At 37.8% G+C, this 25,512-nt stretch overlaps 2 protein-coding genes and 1 long non-coding RNA gene across 9 annotated transcripts in view; 1 reads left to right on the top strand and 2 right to left on the bottom strand.

Annotated features, from left to right (window-relative positions):
* Window positions 1–2,632, top strand: part of PALLD (palladin, cytoskeletal associated protein) — a 211,623-nt gene extending 208,991 nt beyond the window's left edge. For 4 of the 5 annotated variants that reach the window (XM_085319862.1, XM_085319861.1, XM_085319863.1 and 1 more), the window contains one exon: window positions 464–2,632. In XM_085319862.1, the coding sequence (XP_085175988.1) occupies window positions 464–636 (173 nt within the window). In that variant the 3' untranslated portion in view covers window positions 637–2,632. The remainder of the gene's footprint in view (window positions 1–463) is intronic. The other variant, XM_085319864.1, reaches the window with a different exon arrangement.
* A 4,288-nt stretch (window positions 2,633–6,920) lies between these two features.
* LOC146587264 (uncharacterized) lies at window positions 6,921–12,045 on the bottom strand. The gene is made up of 3 exons (XR_014897708.1): window positions 11,725–12,045; window positions 7,601–7,618; window positions 6,921–7,006 (listed from the first exon to the last, which is right to left on the bottom strand). It is a non-coding gene; the product is annotated as an uncharacterized LOC146587264 (long non-coding RNA).
* Window positions 12,046–13,835: 1,790 nt separating this feature from the next.
* CBR4 (carbonyl reductase 4) lies at window positions 13,836–24,269 on the bottom strand. Of its 3 annotated transcripts, none has more exons than XM_085319836.1 (6): window positions 24,251–24,269; window positions 18,307–18,448; window positions 17,656–17,776; window positions 17,074–17,210; window positions 16,354–16,488; window positions 13,836–14,995 (listed from the first exon to the last, which is right to left on the bottom strand). In XM_085319836.1, the coding sequence occupies exons 2-6, from the start codon at window positions 18,446–18,448 to the stop codon at window positions 14,817–14,819; spliced, it is 714 nt and encodes a 237-aa protein (XP_085175962.1). In that variant the 5' UTR covers window positions 24,251–24,269; the 3' UTR covers window positions 13,836–14,816. The 3 variants fall into 3 exon arrangements, with proteins under 3 accessions (XP_085175962.1, XP_085175961.1, XP_085175959.1); XM_085319835.1 differs by lacking the exon at window positions 24,251–24,269 and adding an exon at window positions 20,563–20,634; XM_085319833.1 differs by lacking the exon at window positions 24,251–24,269 and adding an exon at window positions 18,805–20,165.
* Between the last annotated feature and the right edge of the window lie 1,243 nt (window positions 24,270–25,512).

Genomic DNA, 25,512 nt, shown 5'->3' with positions numbered 1-25,512 from the left:
GACATGTGAATTATCCATTAGGCTCAACATTCTTCAGGATACATGGGCTGACAGTGGCAACCAGATGATTTCCTGTCATATACAACAAAACTGGTCTGCCACTGTAATATTAGTGCACAGAAACAGTATCTTGCTGTTATCCTTCTGAATGATAGAAGGAAAAGTATTAGGATGCAGAACTTCGAAAAAAAACAAAAAGGAACAAGGGGGAAAGCAATGCCAAAGCAAAGTAACAAACAGAAAAACTATTGTTCCTACTTACCACATTTGAAGGTGAAACTAGATGTTGAGGGGATAAAAAAAAAAAAAAAAACACAAAAAACAAACAAGCTTGTCTTTGATATTATGCTTTTCTGATGCTCAGGAATTAGTATCTCCTTTATAAGTGGTTGATCGTGCATCAAGTACACTTTGTTGCAGACCTCAAGATGGCTGAATTTTATTTGTTTCTTTTAATCTGCAGCTCAGTGGCAACAACCGCCTCAGACAACCAAGCCAAAGAAGGTGCGGCCCTCAGCTAGTCGATATGCAGCACTTTCTGACCAAGGACTAGACATCAAAGCAGCTTTCCAGCCTGAAGCAAATCCAGTTCATCTGACAATGTCATCTGGCCTGGTAGAAAGTGATGATCTGTAGATCCAAGCTGCCACCTCCATCTTTCTTTCAAAGCAGAAACACTGAAAGCCATTGCCTTGACCAATGATACTCCTATGTCACTTTATGCAAAGGCAGACACCTTCAAGTACAAAAGGTAAAGAACAAAACACAACAACCATATATTCCTTATTCATTATACCAAATTAGAAGAATAGATAGATTATTAATAGAAACGTACACATTGCACAACAAATCACATTCACCAGTTCCTTACACCTAAGTTGCTTCAGCTCTTACAAATAACCCTTTTCGTAACGGCCAAAATACTACACTGAGACAGACTTTTCAGAAGAAAACACTATTTATCACTACATGCCTTCATAAGCAACAAGTAGATGCTACACAGTTTTAATGGTGCAAGATACTTTATTTGAGGCCATTAGATCACAAAATTAGAATGTATGGTTATCTGTAGTTCTAAAATGGCAATGCATTCTGATAGCTACAATGAACAAGTGCAATACTGTAAGAATAAAACAAGAAGGGACAAGGAAGAGAAATGTAAGCAAATGCTGTATCTCTGCAAACTGCTTTCTATTCTACAATGGAAGAAGAAAATACCTTGCCTTAAATGCTGCTTGTATGGGCAATCCTATAATGCAGCATCAACACCACAATTTTTAATTCTTTTGTATTTTTACTTTTTGCCACCTAATAGGAGGCTTACTTATACAGCAAAGCTAATTTAAGCATAAATAATGTAACCTTCAAGAAGAGTAAGAGCTGAGTGTAATAACAGTCTACTACAGACTATAAATTGTAGTACCTAGATGGAAAAAAATGCCAACAACATGAACCACTGCATTAAGTTACTGCAAGGGGCAGGGTGGGGGGTGGAAAGAGGGCAAGACATTGCAACTCTATTGATTTCCTGACAATAGTCTGTAACCTTGTAATACTATCATGCAAGCATCTGAAATTCCAAGGTCAGCTCAGAAAGAGGGAGTATATGCATGGGACATCTGACTGCTTAGAGCTTGTGTAGTACGTATGAGGATTTTAGAAATGTATAGTAAGTGCAAAATGGGTTGAGACTGCAATATGAATTTAAATGACAAGTATACACCATAAGTGACAGGTTTGCAGATAAGATAAGGAAGTAGGGAATGAAGCTGGACTGCAACAAAATTTGTGACTTTTTTTTCCTTAACACAGCACATGTTTATGGTAGCTTTGTTGTTGTTCTCTTCCCTGTTGTAGGCTAGTAACACCTCTTTTAATGGTAGGGTCTGTGTGCAGTTAGTGAAATACCTTAAGGCTGCTTTCAGAATGCAAGGCAAATCCACATCAAACCGCAGCCCAAACTAGTTAAATCTGACTAGGTAGTTTTAAATTAGAACCAGATGAATTTCAGATGAAGGGGAGGGAGGGATGGAAGAATGGGAAGGCCTGACAAGAAAATGAGCATTTGATGGTACGAGCATACTTTGCCATGAAAGGAAAACACTGTATTCCTTATATGAAGCACATATATGGTATCTTTCATTATTTATAATAAAAGTGTTGAAATCTTTTATCTCAGTTCAGTTATTCAGAAGTCCTGTACTTACTTACTTTTTTTTTTAATTTTGTAATTGTGTACACCATATATTGCATTACCGCTATACGTGTATTGCTTTGTAAGTACACAAAATCTGTTTTGTTTTTTAGTGACTAATAAACTTTAGCACATAAGGTAGTACTATTCTATGCAAACTGGTGCAGGATACGACCAGTTATGGGGATCGTTACTCTAAATTAATGTCATAGTCTGTCATATGGGAATAATCTGATTATATTCTAGAAAAAGGATGTCGTATCATTTGCCAAATTTTTCTCGACTGTGACATGCTAATTTACTTCTTTTGTTTAGCTTCACTAGCATTATTTTGCCACCTTTTATTTGTATTTATAAAAATGTACTATCATTACTTTGGATTGTTGTGCTGATGATATAATATGGGTTTAACATCAATAAATATTACACAAACAGAAAGTTTTCCTTCTGGTAAAGGCTATTAACTGTTTCAGTACAAGCAAGTGTAAGAGTTAGAAACTTTTTTAACTATGACTGTGAACACAGGTGGAAATGAGGGCTATATGAAGTTTCTGAAAATGACTAAATTTGTTTACCATCAAAATATTCTCCTTTTGACATAATCCTGTTTTTAAACAAAACAGAGGAACATGACCCATAAATTTGGAGAAACTCTTACAGAATAAAAGTACCTGAAGATTTTTTTTTTCTTTTTTTTAATAACTAAGGTAGAAAATGTGCAGGTCTAGTTCCTGTATCTAGTATTATTTGCCCTTACTTAGAGTTAAGCAATGTCATACTGCAATAGGCAAGAGCTGTTAAATTCAGTTAAGAAGAGAATTCTAAGTAGGCCATACCAAAATCAAGCAAATAAATAAAATGTTTGTTAAGACTTATTTGTAAAATCCTGTATTTTAACTAGCTTCTCTTCCTTTCCCTTCTGTGCAAAGACACCAAGCAAGCAGCAAGATAATACAATTTTTCTTTCAAGCTTACACATCAAGCATTGATCACTACAAATAGTATTATCACAACAATTAAGTCAGACCTGACATTAATGGTGATAGTACTACTGAAGTTAATGGAGTTTCATCTACTTACTTACAGTAAATCCATCTTTGGCTTAGACAGTAACAGTCGTCTCTTGTGAGCTAGTTGAGATGAGGTCATCATCACTTTTTGCCTCTGTATATATGTACATGCACCCGGCTCGAGTAGTAAATCACATCTCTAAGCAGCAAAGTTGTTTTTATGAAAACACTCAGATGTGCTGTTACCTAGTTACTGGGGCTGTTTGGGTTTACAAATTCAGAGACAGAAGTGTGGCACAAGAAAAAGACATAATTTTTTAAGCCAAAAACTGAAGTTCTTGGGATCATCAAAGTAAGTAACTTGCAGAAGTTTAATCTCCCTCCACAAACTCCAAAGATGCAGAACCTGAACTGCAAGTGTACTTTTATCATTTTGTTGGACAAAAAGACTCTGCAAGACTCTTAGTTTTAGTTATAGGATGACTTTTAAAGTTATTAAGGAAGCTTATCAGTCTAAGTATATTCAAAGCAATCCAAAATGTGATGCAGCTGTACTCAGGATAATAATTAAATGCAAATACAACCCCCTGTCAAGAGTAATGTGCCAAATTCCACACTCATTAAGCAGGGGGGGGGGTGTTTGACTGCCTTAACAGAGCGCAAGCCTTTATCTCTTGATTTCATGGCAACAGCAACAATTAGTTAACACATGCAGAGTTTCTGGTCACAGCCAGAGGTTGAGGATCACCACCACAGTCCAGTTTGAAACCACAGCTTATAAATACAGGTTGTTTCTATGCACTCAATTTCAAAGACTATTTTCATTCACTTTGCTGCTATGGTAATAAATACCTTGATGCCCCATATATGGAGCCCCACATCCTTATCGCTGCAGCAGCCTGAACAGATTTAGCACGTGGTAAGTACGGGCATCATGAGCTCATATTACCATCACGTCGTGATGCTGAGGCTCAGCTGCATGCACTAGCTGTGCAACCAATTTGTCAAAGCTGTACTCTGCAGAACAGCTGGATTACTGCGTGGTCTGAAAATGCCTGCACAAGGTACAGACACTGACAACATTCTCATCAACCACCTCATGAACCTGCTGTACATGCAAGGAGTGGAATTTTCTTGCATGTAACTAGTTCTCCTGAATTGGCTATGAGAACCAATACCTACCTGCACAACCGTGATTTCAGCAGCTATAAAGAGGCAGCGGAATGAGCTTCCAACAGCTCTAGGAAAGAGAAGCTTTTTATAAAACAACTGCACTGCAATAGGTAAACACTGGGGAGCGGCCAAGTCTTGCAACTGCCTTCACTTTCTAGTTCTGTAGCAGCATAACTAGGCCAGAAACAGCTGCAGAAAAAGAAAAAAACAACAGCACATGGCCACTACTCAGAATGATTACATCATTTACAGCAGAAGCACTACAAATCTCATCACACTGACTCTGGATTAGGGCTTTTTTTGCCAGAAATCTTCTCTTAAAAAAAAAAAAAAAAAAAAAAAAAGAAAGAAATACATAACGAAGCATGTTGCCAAACTTTCTCAGTCAACTCTTTAGCCCAGAAATCTCAGAGACTGTTTCTACAAAGGGGAACGTAGGGCACAAAATTTATTGCCAAGGAGAACACCTTTCTGAGCTGCTGCAAAAGGTGTTAAAAGTAACTAACAAGATTTCTTATGCAACAAGCAACACGGCTCTATTCTGATGCAGATTAACAACGACTGGACTTTGGAGATGGGTTTTACCTGCAGTGCCCATCTGAGCCACTGCTGGAGCCTTTTGTGGGAAACAGCCTGTTCAAAACAAAATATAATTATTTACCACACTACTCAACAGCGTAATGTTTCTTTCTGTTTTTTATACCTAACATACCATTAATTCACTTCCTCCTGTAGTACTTCTCAGTCTGATTCACTGAACACTTTCGTAATATACTTTTAAACTACAATAGTTTTCTTTTTCTTAAATTGTGTTAAATATAGCTGCAGTCTCTGATCATTTATTAATTCATATATAATTAAAATGTATAATAAATTAAATCCTGAAATAACATTTATTCATCAGTACAACTGTTAATAAATCCAAATATCTTATACTGCATGTGAATGCTGTCATCTGAGGTATGAAACAGCAGCAATTTTCTCAAGATTCTCAGTATGAAAAGTTCCAGTTCCCATTAAAAAAAAAAAGTAATTACGTAGTGTAGATTTCAAAATCTAAAAATGGCATTATACTAAACTCTATCAGTTGTTTCCCTCAAAGGACTTGCATACAAAAAAAAATAAAGTAGTTAAAAAGCCTAATACCAGACTGAAGTTTTCTTAAAATTATTATTTTTAAACGCTTGCTTAAGTTAAGTTTTAAGTTAAGTTAGGTTTTGAAAACTTCCAAGTTTTCTAAGGGCAGCAAGTCCATTAAAAGACTAACTTCCTAACAGCAGAACAAGATTTTCATCTGTAATTATTAACATCTTCTTGCACAACATAAAAATGTCTAAGGACAAGCAAAGCTACCACTAGGAACTGTCCTTCTGAAATAGTGAGCTTCAGGTCAGCCTACACTTCCTAGGAGGGGCGATGAACACCTGCCCTATTGAATCACGAGTTCCAAGGACTAAGAGTTCAGTAATCTGCCTTTGTATTTGGGCAAGTGGCATCCAAGCCCAGGGTAAAGCAGAAAGAATGCTTCCAGATGGGGCAAGGGGAAGAGAGGGGAGTGAAAGAAAATTTATTTCTTGTCTTTCTACAGAACAGGATCATCAGTGTGCTCCCACTGCCCTTGCTTAGGGATTCAGATCTTGTCCGTGTTTATTTTGGCTTAAGTCAAACAAGTATTCAGAACCAAACCCCCAGTGTCATTGAACTGAATCTGGAAGTCAGAGGAGGCTGACAAAAGAACATAGCAGACCACTAATCTGCAGTAATAGAGCAGAAATATAGTTCCTATTTACTGGGAATATTACAGGAAGAGGAGCTCAAATTAAAGGACCTTTCTAGAGGCAAAACTGGAATGTAGGTTCAACTGAGTATTTCTGAATAAATAATTTCTTATGAACAAAACTCATCTCACATACTAGTAATCACATATTAATAATCACCCAGCTGGAAAGACATCAACTGCACTAACCAAACAGCATTAACAGCATTCACCATAGCACATGATAAGTGTTACTGGAAGTCAGATTATAGGGACAGGCATATCAGGAAGAAAAGCCCAATAATGCTAACAGAAACAAAAGATTTTACAGAAAAAAAAGCATAAAATGGCTGCCAGCTTTGCAAAAAATGTGACCCTAAATTAAACATCATTCATCTCATATTTACAGATCAACAGAATACAGCTTTGTTGCATAGCAGAAAGATCAGATGACTTTAGCCTGGTACCCTGAAAACTATGAGTGAACTACGTGGTGAACTACAACACTACCATTGGTCTCCGTTCTGTTGCAGCCTTCCAATAAAAAAGCTACAAGAACATGCAGAAATGGGATGCAGCTCCACTCCACTGCTGGCAATCATCTCATGGTCAAGAGGCAGCTGCATACACTAGACAGCATCTATACAAAACAGAGTCACTCACAATACTATCTTTTTTTCTAGGGTTACGGGAAGTTTTCAACAGAAATATATAAACTAGCCTGATAAATAGCAAGAGTCAGACAGACAGCAGCAAGAAGTAAACTGCAATGAAAGTTAGGGCTTTTAATAGGCCTTCAACATATGGGTGGAGTCATGTTTACAGTACAGCCTTCATCATGTAGGTGCAACACATACTTTGAGCACAGTTAGCCTTTAAAATACAAAGTTGGCAGATTTCTAAATTAGGATTTATGAAACAAATGTCATGCTGCCACACTATCATGCTTCAGCAATGCCACATAATCAACTTGCAGTTATCCCTAAATAAACTGTTCAAAATGAGACAACAATTTCAACCCCACCTCTCTGCTGAGCATGCAAGACCACCTAAACTAGTGGTCTGGAAACAGCATCTGCCCTGGAGCTCCACGTGCTCAGAACGGTGTTAGCTTAGTGACAGCTGTCCTCCACACTCCTATTGCCTTTACTCTCACTGTACATGCCCACACCTCTAAGTATTTCTAGTTATCTGTATTTTCCTTTTAACCAAATTTACAAACTTGCTGCATAATTTATGAGTATCAAATATCTTTTGTCACTACAGTTGTCAACATTTTAATTTTTGCAATATCCATAAGATAGCAATGAACAAATTGGTTATCATCAGATTTTAGTTTCTGAGATTATTTAGAATACAAGAAATTCAACCGCATTATCAAGTAAGTTCAGTAAAGAAAAGTAATAAAAAATATGGAGAACAGGATTGGTCACAAAAAGCATGCAACAAATGACGTCAGATGCTTACCTAAGGACTGATTCCGTGCTGACAAAATGAGATACGCAGGAAGTAAGTAAAGGGCAGTTAATGGTATGCTGTACCTGTAAGATCTTCATCTGGCCATAATGATACCAAGTGAAAGTAGATGGTTTTTACTTATACATTGTCTCAGCATATTCTACACCATTATACCCAAACTGGTAATCTCTCCAACTAGCTATAGCTGTCTTAGTTTTAAAAAACTGTACAGAAATATTAATTTCCACTTCATAATTTCAGACTATCACAGTAAAATACACTGAGGAAAAAAAAGGAGAAACATTTTATCAGCATTAGATCTGATACATTTTTAAAAAGGAGATAAAAAACAGATTGCCAGTTTCAGTGATGTGGTTTTTTTTAAATTAAATGGACCAACAATATCCCAGATCTTGATAAATATAAGCTGCTAATATGAAAAATAAAAGCGTAAAATACAGAACAGTTTTTGTAGCAATACTGATCTAAAGATGTCAGGCAAGGTAGAGGTAATATTAGTTATTAACCCAGTAGATATATCTGCAGCAAAAAAGAACCTTCAACATATAAGCCCATCTATAGGTCTGAAACCGAACAGAACGTGTGGGTGAAAAAAATATGTTATGTCGATCTGGGCTTCAACAGAGTTCTTACTTCTACAGGCCGTAAGCACAGGGAATGCTCCTTAAAGACTCTTCTCACTACATTTGCTCCTTCTTCTTTTCAAATACTGATTAATTACGTGAAGTAAGTGGTACATCTGGTCTTGGAAAGTGCATTTTTGATTAGTTTTATTTAAATGAACTATACTATGCTGTACTTCAAATATATAAATATATATATTTGAAGACATATAATTGCAACAGGCAATACACATTTCAGTTTCATCCAACACTAGCCTGTGCAACCGTGCAAAAGATCAAAGGAGGAAAATTTGACTAAGAGCAGTGGTTAATCATTATAATGTGCATTTTACCTGTAAACAATAATGTAGTATTTTGAAGGCTGAGATTTAGATATCCACTTTCTATCCAAATTTCACTGGAACTCAATACTGCAATCCTTTCAGTCTTTAAAAACCCTGCCTTGTATCTCAAAATAGTGCAGAATACATGGATTTGGATTTCAGAAAACTGACAGCAGGAGTGTAAGTTACCAACTTTTCATCAGTACTAACACAAGTTATCGACCTGTCATCTAAACAGGCAACTTTCCCAGAACTCTATAGCTACATTAATCAAGTAATTTCCAACATAACGTCTTAGGATAGACTGCCCTCAGGAGGCCAAACTGAAATTTCCTCATGGGATATCACACACTATTGTACACAGGATGTATTACTTCCTTTTGTTTAAAAGGAAGTCTGTAAAAGCTGTTCCTCACTACATCTCCTACCTACAGTTGCAATATTTAAAAACAAGTAACTACCCACAGGCACCTCGGTACCCTGCTAGAAGTTGCTATAGATAACAACCCGTTGTGATACATGCCTAAAAAGAAAGAAAAAGCTTAATATAGTGAGTTTACTATAGTGAACTCTAAGCTATAAATACATCTCTCAAGAGCTAAGAGGGACAAGTAGGGTTCCAACAACTGTCTCACCTACAGGAAAAAAACAACAAAAGTAGTCCATCATCTTCCCAAACGCTGGAAAAATGCAGCAAAGAGATATAAAACAATTAACTTTCTAGGCCTACAATGTGCTCCAGAAATTAAGTACAGCCTACAACAGGCAAATCACACAATCTAAAAAATTTCACCTGAATCAAGTGTAAAATCAAGAATGATTTTTGGTTTTTGAACAATAAGGCAGAGACAAGGTGGGGCAGATAAATAAGTAAATACTGCAACACACAATCTTCTTTTATCAGGGTTATCTTTTCTGAAGCAGGAACCCAGATGGAACCAAGAAATAAAGCAAAAATTATGGGTGACTGCCTGAGAGGGGTTTGCTGTACAAGGGGGCCGAACGGTGAATTAAATGCCAGCTGCAAAGGCAGCCACCTTAAAAATGTGCCTTGATGGATTTCTAGAAAATCTGTAAGGTAGTGCCAGGCCATGTAGATACCAGTGACACACAGTGCAGCAGAACAAGAGATCTGGAATAAAATGTAAGTTAAGTTAAAGACCAGACCTGAAGAGCAGCCTTCTTCAAAATGCTCCCAGAGCAAGGGAAAGAAGCAAATTTCAACGCATGTCTGAAAAGACAAGTATAGGAAAGAAGAGTACAGATTCCTCAGGAACTAGAGAAACTGTTGGAACAGTGGGAATCTATAACAAAGAGCTCATTCTAGACTAAAAAGCAGCAAAATGCTGGTACTTAATGAAAGATGACAGTAAAGTTTTAAGCAATATAGCACGCGAGAACCCATCAGATGAAGCATACGCTCTCAACTGCTCGATGAACGCAGTCATAAAAACTTCCTATCTCTATTAAGAAAGTGGACAGAGATTTTCAAAATTCAAATGAGAAATTAGGAAAAATAACTCAAGCACACAGTCCTCTTGAAAGAAGAAAAAAAACACACAAACAAAACATATATATATATAGCTTGACATATATATATATATAGCTTGGTATAAATGACAAAAGTACAAGATGGGAAACCTCAATGTCTGGTTTTAATCAAGGACAGTGACATAACAGGCATACCTATTATGGAAACCAAGATGGAAATAAGACAAATCAGTACACACACGCACATATATATGTATGTGTACATATACAAATTCTTAAAAGGCCTTCAAACTAGATACCAAATCATATACAGATTAAAATTCCAGGTGTACTATGATAAAACCTGCTGTTAGACTATGTTATCACCCACACAATTAAGACAATGGCAGAACCTATGATATTCTCAGGGAGATTACAGACAGTAAGGCAGACAATATAACTGTAATGAAAGACTTCAGCTACCTGCAAGTCTGGTAAATGTCACACCAAAGACGTCTAGATTACCTTTTTTAAACACATAGTTGTTTCATGCAGTCAGTCAGGGGCTCCCAACTCGTACTGTGGTCCCAAAAAGCATACAAGACCTGACAGAAAACGTCATTTTCAAAGCATGACTTTGTAATGGTAACTTTATTTCTGCAAGAATACTGACCAAGTTTTTATTAATAAACAGTTGATCACTGTAGCATCTGCCTTTCTAAAAAGGGAGCAACATAAAAATATGGGAATACGTTGAAATGAACCTAAAAGGAAAAGCCAAAAAATTAGAACATACAATGCTTGAAGACAACACCAAGACTGTATGTATTCAGCTTCCACAGTGATGACTTTAAATATACAATGCTAACTTACACTTCTTTTGTGGGAGGAAAAGAAGGGGAAGGACAGATGGAGAGAGCTGGCATGGATTAACAACTATCAGAATCTAGAAGTCAACCTTTAAAAAAAGTTTCAGCAGCCGGAGGGAGTCTGTCACTGAACGTAAAAGTTACAGGCAGATCAGAGGAACAATTCTGCACCCACCCCCCCACCCCCCCCAACACATATAAATTGAACACCACATTAGGAATGTGGTTCCTAAGTAAGATGAGCAGATGACCAAAATAAAAAGCAAAGTGCTTAAAGGAGGTAAGGTCATAGAAGGGTGGGGGGAAAAAATGCAACAAAAAATCCCCTGAACACTGAATTAGTTATTTGCATCAAAGCAAAATAGTAGAAAAACGGGCTACAGAGCAAATAGTGACAAATTGCCAAGGCTGGGTAGTATCACTCCAAAATTCTAAAGGAAATCAAATAACTGCAGTGCAAAACTGCTCAGATAAAACTGCCTCATTGTCAGACAACTGTAAGTTGGCTAAAGTGACATCAGGCTTTTAGGATTTTTTTGCAAGGGAAAGGGTACCTGTTTTTTAAGAGACTTCCAAGAGATCTAACAACATACAAATTAATTTAGTATCTGTTCTCCGTACACAGCAAACTGCCAGAAATTGTTCTAACGGCATATAAACAATTGGATAAACATACTGAGGAAAGTCAGTGTTGCTTTTGCACAGGGAAGTCATGTTTTACAAACATTTCAGAGTACTTTAAAAGGCCAAGAGAGTATGTGAGTAAGGGAGATTAATTAAATACAGCATGCTTGAAATTGTAAAAGGCATCTGACATGTTCCCTTACCAAAGAACATTAAAGATCCCAGGCTGCCATGAAGGTAAGTCATCATACCAGTAAACTGTTAAAAAATAGAAGAAAAAGAGTATGATTTTGTAGTCATTCTTTTCTGAAGACATGAATTGCCAACAGAATCCCACAGACATCTTTTGGGGCTAGTGCAGCACAACATACTTCTAACTGGTTTGAGTCAGCAATTTCTGAAGCAATGCTATCTTCTGTAATGCTAATTAACTCAAATAAGTTACTCAAATCCCTTTACTCAATAAAGAGATAAAGAAAACAAAAGTTGCAGAGCCATTTCATCAATTGAGCAAATAAATCTTAAAATCTGCAGATTGAATTCACTGTAGCTAAATTAAAACAATTCATGGGAGAAGGGACAGGGGGAAGAAAGATCAATCTTAAATACATATATGAGGAAACTTGACTCCAAACTGACAATTAACCATTCAAGACTGAGTTATAGTTCAGATACATATTTCTTAGATAAATTTTAAAAACATAAGCTTAATGGTCAGCAAAAGGCAAAATAATTAGGCATTACTTTTTGACACAACATAAAACAAAACACTTTTCAAAAAAAAAAAAAAAATCCACAGCGCACCAGTATCTAGAATACTCTAAGCAGTTCCACTTGCTCTTCCCTCCTTAGAAACAAACAAACAAAAAAATATAGCAAAGTACAACAAAGATTACCAAAGGTATGAAACAGCTTTCCAACAAGGAACAGCTAAAAGAAATAGGGCTCTTCAGTTTGAAACAGTTGAGATAGGATATGATAAAGGTCTACAAATTCAAGAGTGGTATGGATATAGCACAGAGGTTTTTATAATGTCTCATCAAATATATGAACCAGCAGGCCTCAATCAGAGCTATCAAATAGCAAGTTTAAAACATATCAATCACAAATTGCTGGAGGATTCAAGAATATTCTAAGGAGATACCACAATGCACTTGACCTGTTATTCACCCTATGCATTCACTACTGAGACATAACACCAGGCAAGCACAACCTCAGTCTGACAAATAAAGATGGTATGTTCTTAATGTATATGCATACAGTAAATCCTGAAGCAGATCACTACTAGGTTTCAGTTCTACTTTACCAGTTTGAAGAAAAGTGAAAAAAAAATTTTTTTGAAATATGATTTTAAGGCTACCCACATCTCACTCAGGTCCTATAGCATAACCAACAATTATAGTAATGAAAAATACAGTGAGTGTTGCAACATTTGCAGAATGTTATGCAGTAGCATTTTGTTAATCACAAATACAGAATAAAAGTGCTGTTGCTAATAACTTACCAGTGAAATGATGATAATAATTAGGTCCAGAGCTCACTAATAAGGAACTCCTTTTAGTCTTTTAAGTTTGGCTCACAGTCAAAACGTGTCACACAACCTTTGCTTGTAAGATACTAAGGACAGGTATGGGCAGCAACCAACTTACTTATTCAAGCAACCTCCTTGAATAGTAAAAACAGGAGTACCAGCTGTCTTCCTTCACCATCAGTGACCTCTGAAAAAAAAATCATCTATACTTTGGCCAATTCCTCCTAACACAAAGAAACAGAATTAGAAATTACATTTTTGGTACAAAGACATGAATGACACACAATTTTTCACAGCAAACAACACTTCTCAACAAAGAGGTATCAGTAAGATAAGGATAGATCTATCCCAATGATATTTTAGATTCCACAGTGAGTAACACAATTACCTTTAAAACCTTTGAAAATACAATCATTCTTTATATTATTTCTCTTATCTACCATCAAGGAACTTGAACATGCACTGTTTTCTGGCACAAAGACAAAATTTCTCAGCTGCACAAATGAAGAAAATCTCAGACTTTAAAGACTCCAAGTTATCATCAGTGAGATCTCTTCTTTCTGCACTTCAGTTTGTGCCAAGAGGGAAAATAATTTCAAAAGCTGAACCAACATCTGTATCATGATGCAATGAACACTGAAGCTAAGAAGTCAATGTCCTAAACCACACTCAATAGTTTTCTTCACAGAAGATAAAAACATCAGCTACCAAGAAGCACTTGATCAGAACTGAAAACCCCGAGGTCAAACTTCTGGTAATACTTCAGCAAAAAGAACACTCAAGATCGTCTAGAGTTGAAAAATTACTCTGCTTCAAAAGCTGCTCTGAATAAGATAAATGGCTATTTTATTGACTGTACATAAATACTAAAGATCATCAGTACAACGCAGTAGAATTAAGTTTTCAAGAAGATATACAGCAATATACCTTAACTTTACACTTTTGAATTGTTATTTGTTTCTAAATATGTTTCAAGTCTGTGAAAAAGCACAGCTACTTTTATATCTTTTATGTGGAAGGCCTGCAACCATACAGTTCGCAGTGTATTTTCAGTACAAAATCAGCGTTTCCAATGACCAATCGGGAATCCTTCAATGTATCCTCAAGAGCTGCTGAAATGAATGAGTGCTGTACACATATTTAAGAACAGAACTGAGCAGGTTCTGTCTTTATAAAGAAGTGCATTACATATCATTAAATCTCCTAAAGGCAATTCAGGTATGCTGGAGATCAAGAAGCTTCTAGCTTTGTAGTGTCGGCTATAAGCAAACAAAAAAGGGAAGTCAAATTTCTAGGGACTAATAAGAATAAAAAAAATAAAACAGTTCACAAACCTCTCCCTACATGATAAATTTCATGCAATCATAATTGCCAACCAGTAAACATGCCTCCACATTTTATTTATCTTTGTGCAACATAGTAATTCAGAATATAATCTCCATGCTATCCCAAATTGGAAAATATGACTTTATAAAAATATAATGCTTTTAAGATATATGAAGATATAATTTAAAGTTATCATCATTCCAAACCAAATCTTTTTTAAAATTTTATGTTACATACAGAGACTTTGTAATACCATGTGGATTTTTTCATTTAACTAAACATACCCTCTAGTCAGTGATAATTCATAAGTAATAAAGTGCAACATGTATCAAGTCAATTACATATGTCAATCTGCAGCTAATTTTTTTGCCTCCTCCCTTTGATTACTGTATGTTTTGTAACTACCATCATGACTAGGGTATTTATTCAATGTAACATTTAAGTCTGAAGCTGCAAGCCTCCATCTACAATTAGAATACTCCCTGTAATGTAAGGGGACTCTAGGAGAAAGACAACAGCTTGTGCAACTTCATGAGGCTCTCCAAATCTCCCAAGAGGAATTGTTTTCTTCAACTGATCTTCTTCCAAATGAGCAGTCATCTCTGTGTGAACAAAGCCTAAGAGAGGAGAAAATCTGAAGAGTTACATAATCTGCAACTAAATTTTTCAAGCTCATTTTTTTCTGGAATCCTCCCAAGTGAAAACTATGACCAAAATTCAGTACCAGCTATCATTCTTAAAAGCTACAGAACTCAGGTCACACCATTTTATAGCAGAGAACATTTTTTTTCCTAACCAATACAATGTCTTCCATCCTACAGTAAGTTGGATGTAACAATCCAAATGCAGAATCCATAGAAGTCCACGAAAAAAAACTGTAACTCTATAGACTTGGGCCCAACCCCATATTTAGTATCACTTTTCTGGAAGACAAAATATAATTATTTTACCAAAACACTTTCAATAAAACCAGATATGAAATCTATAGCAAGAAACACCTACAGCTTGCAAGTGTTTCCACTATATTATATAACTTATTATAGCACTTGCAGAATTTCTATCACCACACTTACTTGAAGAATATTTCTTCATAGTTTTGAAAAAATATTTCCTTACAAATTTTCATTAACTGAGATTCAGTTTTTCCCACACTGTTCATTTCTGTTCACCTAAGCTGCAGCTTGATAAAGAGCTGATCTGACCTAATGTCTACCTGCCACCAAAAGAGGAAAGTCTCAGCTCTGCTTTCTGCTGCAGAGTCCTGCCCCTGGTGATGGCTCTAGAGCCTTCTGTGAGCTGTTAGACTCACTAAACAAGAAAAAATATTTCTCCTGCCTAGTTCACAATTTGAACTGGTTCATGCAGAGGTCTTAAAGGCATCAGAGCCACCACAAGCTGAGGACCAGAGTACACAGCCATGAGCAGAGAAGTTCAGGAAAGTCAGAAGAGATTTTCTCTCAAGGGGTGGTGATTTATTAGACTGGAAAAGATTATCTTACGAAATTATAGCCTCATCTTTATAGAACTTTCTTTCTAGATTCTCTCCTATCACTAAAAGGGAAAGACAGCGATACCTTCATGTCTGCTTCTCATGGTCTTTTATGTTTCCCTAATAACAAGTAAGCACTCTCTAGCAGAACAGGTAACTAGCAATCTGCTAGTATTATTTCTACACCTTCACCTGTAAGGATAGCGGGTTTTGAAGGAGGAACAAAATAAAAAGGTCATTATGGAACAACGGATAGAGAAACAGGAAGACCTACTCCCCCAAACTTCTCGGTGTTCTCTTCAAAGAGGTGATCTTTTACTGAAAGAACACATTATACTTAAACTGAAAAGAAAAAGAGAGGAAAAATACTTACTTACAAAAGTTAAAGAAAATACCTTGTTACTTTCAGAGAAGAGCAAACATCCAGCAATCTTGTAGATCAGTTACCATAACAGCCAAAGATAGAGTAACTTCACATATACTAACCTGGAGCAACCACATTGACTCGAATTTTCTTTCTTGCTACTTCTTTAGCAAGAGAGCGTGAAAATCCAACTAATCCTGCTTTGCTAGCACTGTACACACTTTGACCAGAGTTGCCTTTAATTCCTACAACACTTCCTAAAATAAATATCAAAGAGAAGATCAAATTACTAATTTGGATGCTTATACTAGTTATATCATTTTGGTTTTAAAATCAGAATGAAAATGAATTGTAAAGAAGGAATAAAAAGCACATTAGTGAATGTGTTTTATAGCCTATCACTAGGATAAGCAAATCACTCAATTATGTGTGATTTTTGTAAAATACACATATATATGTTCACTAACATGTGCCAAGAAATTAAAACAGAAAGCTTTCTAGAAAAAGTATCCTTGCACAGAACCTCCCTCAAACACCTGTACCTATCTGATTCTAATTAATAACTGGTAGCTGGTAAATTTAGTTGCTAAAAGAGTTGATAAAGCACAGTAAAATTCTGAAAAACAGGAAATGAGGTGTTTATTACTGATACAAGGTGTTTTTATAAGTTGCTTAAGTTGCATAAAAGATAAGCATTCACAAAGAAATGCTAAAAATACAGTGACTAAACAGAAAAAAAATCCATCAATTTTAAAAAGTAGTATTTCATTATGTTATACCTGCTAAAATTTTCTATTAAACTAATTTATATATACTCGCACTGGTTTAGAATAGCAACTTACCTATGTTAACAATAGCACCTCCCTGTTGTTGAATCATACTTTTTACAGCAGCTTTGCACGTGAACATTGTTCCCAGAAGGTTAGTGTGAATCTGGGCTATCATATCTTCAGCCTTTGTTCTCAGTAACAAGCCATCCCTAGGAATGGGGAACCAAAAAATAATACAAAAGAATTCATGGGACTACTCACTAAACACATTTACTCTTGATTAAACTTGACAAATGAATGGTATTGTAATAAGGCTTTGTATGGCTCTATATAATCTAGCATTCAAAATTATGAAACTGTAAGGATTACACATAGCAGGAAAAAGTAGGTAAGATGTTCTGCTAACAAAAAACATTATTGCAAAAAGTATCAAATATTGTTTTGGACCATTTTAGGGAGTGAAGGGGTGGAATCATCATCTAATCTACTAGAGATTAACTTCCATTAGAAGTATATTGACAAATACTTAATTTTGCTTTCAGATGTACACATTAACAATATGCTACTAAATGTAAAGGCCCTCTTCTATATTTATAATCTTCCAAAAGACGGTGTGGTCTAGCATTATATATAACCTTGTAACTTGTAACTAACCTGTTGATCCCAGCTGCATTAACCAAGTAATTAATAGGACCTAAAATCTTCTGCATCTCTTCAAAAGCATTCTGGACATCTTGTTCTCTGGATACATCACAACTAAGTGCCAGATGTCCTTCTGTACTGAAATAAAGCCACATCATAACAATAGATCTCGCATGATTCAAAAACCTTCTTAAGACTCTCTATATAAACTCAATTATAAGAACAGTAGTAGAACTAGTTTTAACATGAGAAACCCAACTGAACAAGGACAATTTGCAAGTAATGTACTGATTAGTTATGTGACAATTTCTTATTCTATATTTTCAGCCTTTTAAAATTTTAGGTTCAGCACAGGCAGACTGGTCTAAGTTCTGGCCTGGCCAGACACCAAGAACGAATCAATTCATACTAACACACTTGTGTGACCTTGAACAATTTCCTTACTATCAGCTATTCTATCTGTAAGATAAGACTTGCAACATACTTAACTTTCCCAAAGTATATTGTGAAAAACAAAGTATCTCGAACTTTTAAAATTTCTCAGTTTTATTTTCATCTGCATCTAACTAACAAGCAGGTTTATTTTGACCTACTAATAATCTATTTTTACAAGTTGCCTAGGCATCAGACAGCGAAGAAAGCACTGCAAAGCAGCATACATACCGCCAAGATGACGAGCAGCGGTTTGGGCTACTTCCAGATTTCTAGCAATAATCGCCAGTCGGCAGCCTTTCTGTGCCAGTAATTCTGCAACAGCTCTTCCTATTCCTCGTGATCCTCCAAAAATGGCACAAACCTTGCCCATCTTCAAAAATAATTTGAAAATTGCAAACAAAGCAATGAGGACTGATTGGCATGAATTTCAGATCCAATACAGCCAAATAGCCAGTGTTCTTGCTAATAACATAGCTTTTATTAATTTTTATAATATGGATTATAAAATTACTTCTCTTTTTAACCAAAAAATAAATAGCTGAACCAAATGCAATACCACTACTACACATAAATACAAGTTAATGTTTAAAAACTTCAGCAATAACTTGGTACTTCTGAAGTAGTCATAAAACACAGCACTACTAGCGTTATGGTAACTCCAACTTAGTTGATGAAATATGGTTTCTGTAATTAAAGGTCCTAATATACTGTTCAGTTGTTACTTACCACTAAGGCATCATGGTAACTAGTCAAAGCCAACACAGTAGTTCTAACCATACTGTTCTTGCATTATTTCAGTATTAAAGACATTTGGTCTCAAGGTCTCACTCCACCTTAAGTATCTATAGAAGACATCCGAACAGCACGCATCACTTGGACAGGACTTTAATACATTAGGTTTACATTACTAGTCTTAATTTTCTGTTTCTGGGTTTTAAAGAAGAAAAGTTTTTTTGAAATTGAAATCTGAAATGATTCTGAATTAGCTATCTTAGATAAAACTTGACAGTTGCTTAGGAATAAGCATTAAGAAGAAAATGTTTGTACAGAATGATCTTTTTACTGTGCAACCTCTAAAAAAATCAATTTAGCAATTTTCTGAGCCTGAGGCAGAGTTCAAATAATAATATTAAATAGCAACAAACCTCTTTTCCATAAATTTGAATAAATCCTTTTTGAACCCAACTATACTTTCAGTCACCAAAACATCCTGGAGCAACAAGTTTCATCATTTATGGGAAATTACTTCCTTTTATTAATTTGCTTTCTCATTAGAGAATGCTGTATGTTTTTCCTCCCACCTTCTTACAGTTCATAACCTCAGAGACTATGCTTCTGTATTTTACCTTCCTATCCTATATCCATGGAAGCCATTTCATATCTGCTTAAAATCTGTCCAAGCTCATTAATCTTGTCACCTTGTCCCATGCCTAAGTTCCATTATACTCTTTTTGACTGGTGATAAGTAGAACTGTATGTAATATTAACTACAGAGGCACACCATTAATTTACATAACTGCATAATGATTTTTGGTATTGTGTGGTATGGCCTGGAAGCACAGCTGACCCCTCTCTAATAACAAGCAAGCACAGGTGCTTGAAATCAATATATGCGTCTGCTTCCTAACCGGCAAGTGTAAACTGGCCTTCAGCCTAAGAGTGGCAAGAGAACTAAATATTTGCATCTCAGGTGGGGGCCCTTCCAAAAGGGCATGTACAGAAAGACATCCTGCATGAAGACAACTCACTACTTATGAAAAATAGGCGCTACTACCCTACCAGAAAGAGTGATCTTTTGTGTAGTCTTTATTAGGCATTTGGATTGGAAGAGACGGTCTCACACCCAAGTAACCTCAGCACTGACTGCCTTAGCGGGCCAGAGGCACATCGGACCTATATTTTGTTGTCAGGTCTTTTATTAAAAACACGTAATACTGTCTGCTTTCTCCATCGCGAAGGATCTACTCTTTTAGAGAATTATCCCAAAAGATTCCTGAAAGTTCTTGCCTCGCAGCTGTGACATTATATTGGGCCCCTTCTCCGAACCAGCTACCTGCGACCACCACGGCTACACCGTGACTACCGCCGCCGACCTTCACGGGCGCAGCTGGCCGTTTCCTCAGACTAACGCCTCCGCGCAGCGCACGCCGATCCAAACCGCACCAGCACCCGCTCCTCTAAACCCCCGGCAGCCGCACCAGCCCCGCAGCAGCGCGCCCGCCCTGCGCCGTCACTCCACGGCCCCTCAGCCCCCGCCCCGCGCGCAACGGTCGCGGCGCACGGCCTAACGGCCGCCGCGGCCCCGCGCGCCACCAGGGGGCGGCAGGCAGGCAGGCAGGGAGGGAGCCGGCGTTCGCCCGCTGACCACGAAGGCGCCACCCGCCCAACCCAGCTGCGCGCTCAGCCCTGCTCCTCCTCCTGCTCCCGGGGCGACACGGCGCAGCTGCAGGCGAAGGGCTCTCGTCGCGCCGCGGGGCTCCTCACCGCCGCTCGCGCTCCCACATGCAGCGGGGCCACGCGGTCGCGCTCAAGATGGAGCCCGGCGACATAGCCGGGGCGCGGGGCCCGCTGGGAGCCCGCCCGCCGCGGGGCATGCTGGGACGTGTAGTCCCCGCCCGGCGGCGGCGCCATGACGGGAGCCGCGCTCCGTATGCCCCGCAACACGAAGGCGGCGCCTTGCAAAGGAGGGATTCGTAAAAGGCTTTTCAAGATACTTTTAAAATTTATTTTTAAATTTGTTCGGAGTTTTTAGGAGCTTTTTTTTTCTTGCCCACACCACCTCGGGAAATAAACTGACCTGACACGTGAAGGGCCCATGGGATCAGAGTCAGAAAATACCTCCAAGAAACATACAATATAGTTAAAGCAGAGATACTTTAAGGATAGATAAACCCAAACTGCAGGACAGCTGTAAGACTTCCTGTTTAGGAATCCAAATAAACTTCATGGCGTGCAATTGAACTACCATAAACCGTATGTTTTGACAGTGATGTTACTGACATCATGTCAGATGCTGTACTAGAGGGGTTTCTGTGAACTCTTAAGTCATACACATTGAGTAGATTTGTTTACCAAAGGAATGAGAATAAACCTGAGCACAACTTGTGCACAAGAGTACACTTTTTTTTTTTTTTTACCATTTCTGATTATTCAAAGGTTCCATTAAGTAACAAGTGTCAAAATTGCACTGGCATTTGTGAGCCCAGTGGGAGTGTAACTTGGTAAGATTCTTGCTTTTGACTCAAAAGCTGTCACTCAGGATTTCAGATCATTCTTTTTCAGTGGATCATTCTTTAGGTAGGCAAAAACACACTGCTATACACATATTCTTAAACATCTATACAAAATTTTATTATTGTATGCAAAATCACTTCCTTCGAGCAAGTACATTTACCCCACAAGCTGGCCCTATTTTGCAAAGGGTCAATGAGATTTTGTGATCCAGTGACGTTTTGTCTCTGCCATACTGTGGGAGGCTGGAGGCCTTAGCAATGAGCAAGACAAACGTACAGTGAGCTGAAACAGGGTCTCAGAATAGTCTCCAACTTAGACTTTTGGTCTCTAGCATAACAAGAAGTCAGCATTTACAGGGGGGAAATTAAAGCTTTCTGCTCAAGTGACACAGATAAGCAAAATAACATGGAGGGGAAAAAAATTAGCCCTTAGCAATACAGCAAGTTTTCTGAAGGCCATTCTGAAGAGAGAATACCTATGAGTACAGCCGCAGGCCAGAATTTAAGTGAAAATTGTTTGTTAGTAATTACAACTTGACCTATTTGTGAGCTGTGTCCTCATCAAGAGAGCTGACCCATCCTTTCAAAAAAGTTAAAGGAAAGCTGATCTTTGCTGTACCGTTAAGACTTTGCTGACACAAAATAAACATGTTTCACTCCCTTTTTTTCTTTTTTTAAAACTCACAGTTGACAAATAAATATCTTTTTACAAAGTTCAGACAAGATTCTGTGTAATTCTTACTGAGTTAATGAGTAAGATGTGTGTTTATTCATGGGGCAGAAGTAGCCAAGTGTTTGTCAAAGTGATGTTAGCCTCCTTCTTCTGGACACCTTCTGGACTATCCATGAGACTGGATAGTCTGAACATAGTTAATCTGAGCCAGTTCACTTGCACTGATTCCCATTAAAACAAGATGAGCTGCTGGTGTCCAAATGAGGAACCAGTCTCACATTCAGTCCCCCCTTTCTGGGGTACCATGTCTCACACAGCATGTATATGAACTTTATCTAATAGGCTTGGTCCAACCTTAATGTCTGGGTTTGTAACAGCTAGTTCAATACAGGCCATTCCTATCTCTAGTTTACTATCAGTAAGGAAATACAGTCTAATGATTCTTGCATGGTTCTCTACATTTTGAAAGCTGTGAACAATATACAAAAATGGTGCAACTGTCTTTCGTGAAGCCTAGTGCATTCAGACACTAAAAATACTCTTCTCTTGCAGAGTCTTTTGTTCTTTTCTTAGAATACTTCAACCATGCTGCCATATAACAGATACTGCTTTCAAGCAAGCATTTTTATATTACCAGAGAGGAAAAAAAATAAAACTTACACATCTAAGAGCATAAAATGCAAATCAAAGCATAACATCATAAAACAGTGGCCACTAGCCATTTCTATAATGGAGTTCTCATATCAGCGCTTTTAAATTCCTCTTGATATTAGATTTAAGGCTAGATTTACAAAGCAACTTGAATGCTGATTATTAATCACATAGGTGCCCTAATCTATGGGCTCTTAACTCTCTCCCATCAGTCACACATGGAAGAGTTAAGTTGCTCAAAGGTCTATCAGCATTTTCAAAACTTGTTCTCTATGCTTGTGCTTGTCAAAGCACACTTACCATTAATTGTTTTTGTGTAAGACTAGAGTCAGAATAACTGGAAAACTGGCTGCACATACGGGTTAGTCTCATTTTAGACAAAACCCAACTGGTCAGAGCACTCAGCTAAAAAGAAACTTGTTTTCAAATCTCCATTCTGTGTTATTGGAAACATGGTCATTAACTTCTAAGTAAGAGTGCTGCAATCACCACGCTGAGGCAATTTCAGTTTACAACAACAAATTAAATTAATAAAGAAAAATATTAAAATTAAAACCACAGTGATACTTGACACTACAGCTAGATGATTTCTGTCCAGAGATACAAGAATCTGGGGAATAAACATCTGTTGATATCAACAGTTAATTCATGAAGCTGTTTTGCTTTTCAACTGGCATATTAAAAATGACTTCTTTAGGATAACCAAGTCTCGTGATTAGGCTGTTTCTGGGATACAGGAGTCATGGACTCGGAAACAAATTAAGCCAGTGAAGGATTTACAAAAAGAGCTCTCCTGCCTTCCAGGCCAAACGATAACTGGTTGGCAGGTCACACAGTCAATCCACCTATACGCATTTCTTATAGAAAAAGAACGTAACAGGCCTGGGTGTTTAATTCTAGCAGAGCTCTCCTCTAGACTGCAGATCACCACCACCAGGGCGCCTCATGAGGGTCTGCTTTGTCTGGAGAGCTCACCTCGGAGCTTGCTGGCCCACTATGTTCCCACCTGTGGGGCCTAAACCTCCCCTTCCATCAGCTGGAGAGCAGCTGTGATTTGTATTGGGGAAAAAATCAGGGCTAGATACTAGCTTTTACACACACACACACACACACATTATGGAACTAACAAGTTATATGTTGCTGTTCCCAACTCTCTATGATACATTAGCCTTCTTGGCAAGTGATAAAAAGCCTGAAATGAACTTGCCCAGGGAGGGAGGGGAGGAGGAGGAGAAGAAAAAAAAAGTTGCATGAAAGAAAAACAATCCCCTCTCCTTCCAGCATTTTGCAACCTGGTAGACTTTTTCCAACCACAGCTCAGATATGTAAGTGGCAAAATTACCACATTTTTGTTCTCTTGTGATTTTCTTTTTAATTACACTGCAGTCTGTTTTGTTTCCAAAATCTCTGCATTTTTATGGTGTTGTAAGAAAGAATTTTATCATGCCAACATGAAGTTTTCTTGTACAATTAAATGTACTTTTCTAACAGATATGTAAGCAAATGTTTTCTTAAGAAACCTATTCACAGTACCCCCATGAAAATGCTTTCCTGGAAAAAAAAAAAGAAAAAAAGAAAAAAAGAAAAAAAAAGACAAAAGGCTTTGGCAAATTACCTAACGTTTTTCGTATGCTCCTGGCTAAACAGGTTTCCCCACTGCAAGCAGGATTACTTCACACTTCAGGATGAGGCCCCGGATTAAGCTACCTCTGGCTCTGAGCTGATCCTCCCTCTCGTGAGAGGTGAGCTAGCACCACGGAGGCAGCAAAGAGAAGCTTGTGCCAGTGCTCTGCTCTGCTGCTAAATCGGACGCTTCGCTGCCCGCGCTGTCGCGCGGCGCTCCACACGCTGAAAGAAAACAACCCCGGCAAAGTCGCGTGCAGGAACAGACCGCGGCTGGGTCCCGCTGACCAGCTCCGGTCGGCGACTGCAGGCACTGACCGCTCCTACCTTACAGCGATGGACTTCAGGCCAAGCAGGTGGAAACTCAGGTTTCATTCAGTGCTCTCTTGAAGTCTCGTGCGTCCCTTGAAGCCTCCGGCTCCTGGCCGGAGCGGCGCACGGCCGCAGAGCGCTGTCAGCACGGCGCGCGAGTCCAGGCCCGAACCCGCGGCGACGGGGAACAAGGAGCAAACGAACAGCTCGGCCGCCCAGGGAGGAAGGTCGCTGCTTGCTGCGCAGCCCCTCTCAGACGGCTTTCAGCGTTTCAAGAAAGCAAAGAGCGTCACGCAGAGCTGTCAGCGTCTCTCAGCAAGGTAATCTGGAAAACAAGCAAAATGAGCATCGCCACGCTCGAGCACCTGTCCCACTCCCCACTGCCTATTTTGTGCAGAAAGGATATTTTAGAGATATTGAATATTTTCTAAGTGCTAAGAACATCCAGTAAACGTCTGATACAATAACATTTTTGCAGAAGTGCTTTAATTTTTATATATATATATATATATATATATATATATATATATTTTTTTTTTTTTTTTAAGGTATCAGGTCAGTAGCTATCCTTCCGGTTTCTGGCAAAGCAGTTTATTAAAATGTCTTTAAAATAGTTCCTCCCTCCTTCTCCTCTTCCCCCGCACCCCAAAACATTTGAAGGCAGCTGTAGAGGTTGAAGATCAGTTTATAAAATCTTGTTGTTTACTGAAGATAAATAATAGCTATACCTGTAGAACAGCAAGACTTAAAAATATATTCCTTGAGTGGTCATAACAGAATAGTTCTCCTCACATCCTTTTGGAAACATTTTTTTTTCTTTTTTAAAGCTCTAATGCACTCAAAAGAGAAAATTAGTAGCCTCAGGAACAATATTTAAGAAAACAGCCAAATTCTATTCATAAAAGTTAGGTCTATGCTTTGCATAATCTATCTAATTTTTAT

Source organism: Rhea americana, unplaced genomic scaffold (assembly GCF_003343005.1).
Source record: "Rhea americana isolate MKP2758 unplaced genomic scaffold, rheAme1 scaffold_60, whole genome shotgun sequence".
Lineage (NCBI taxonomy): Eukaryota > Metazoa > Chordata > Aves > Rheiformes > Rheidae > Rhea > Rhea americana.
Note: the sequence above shows the minus strand (reverse complement) of the source record. Positions and strands in the feature narration are given on the sequence as shown.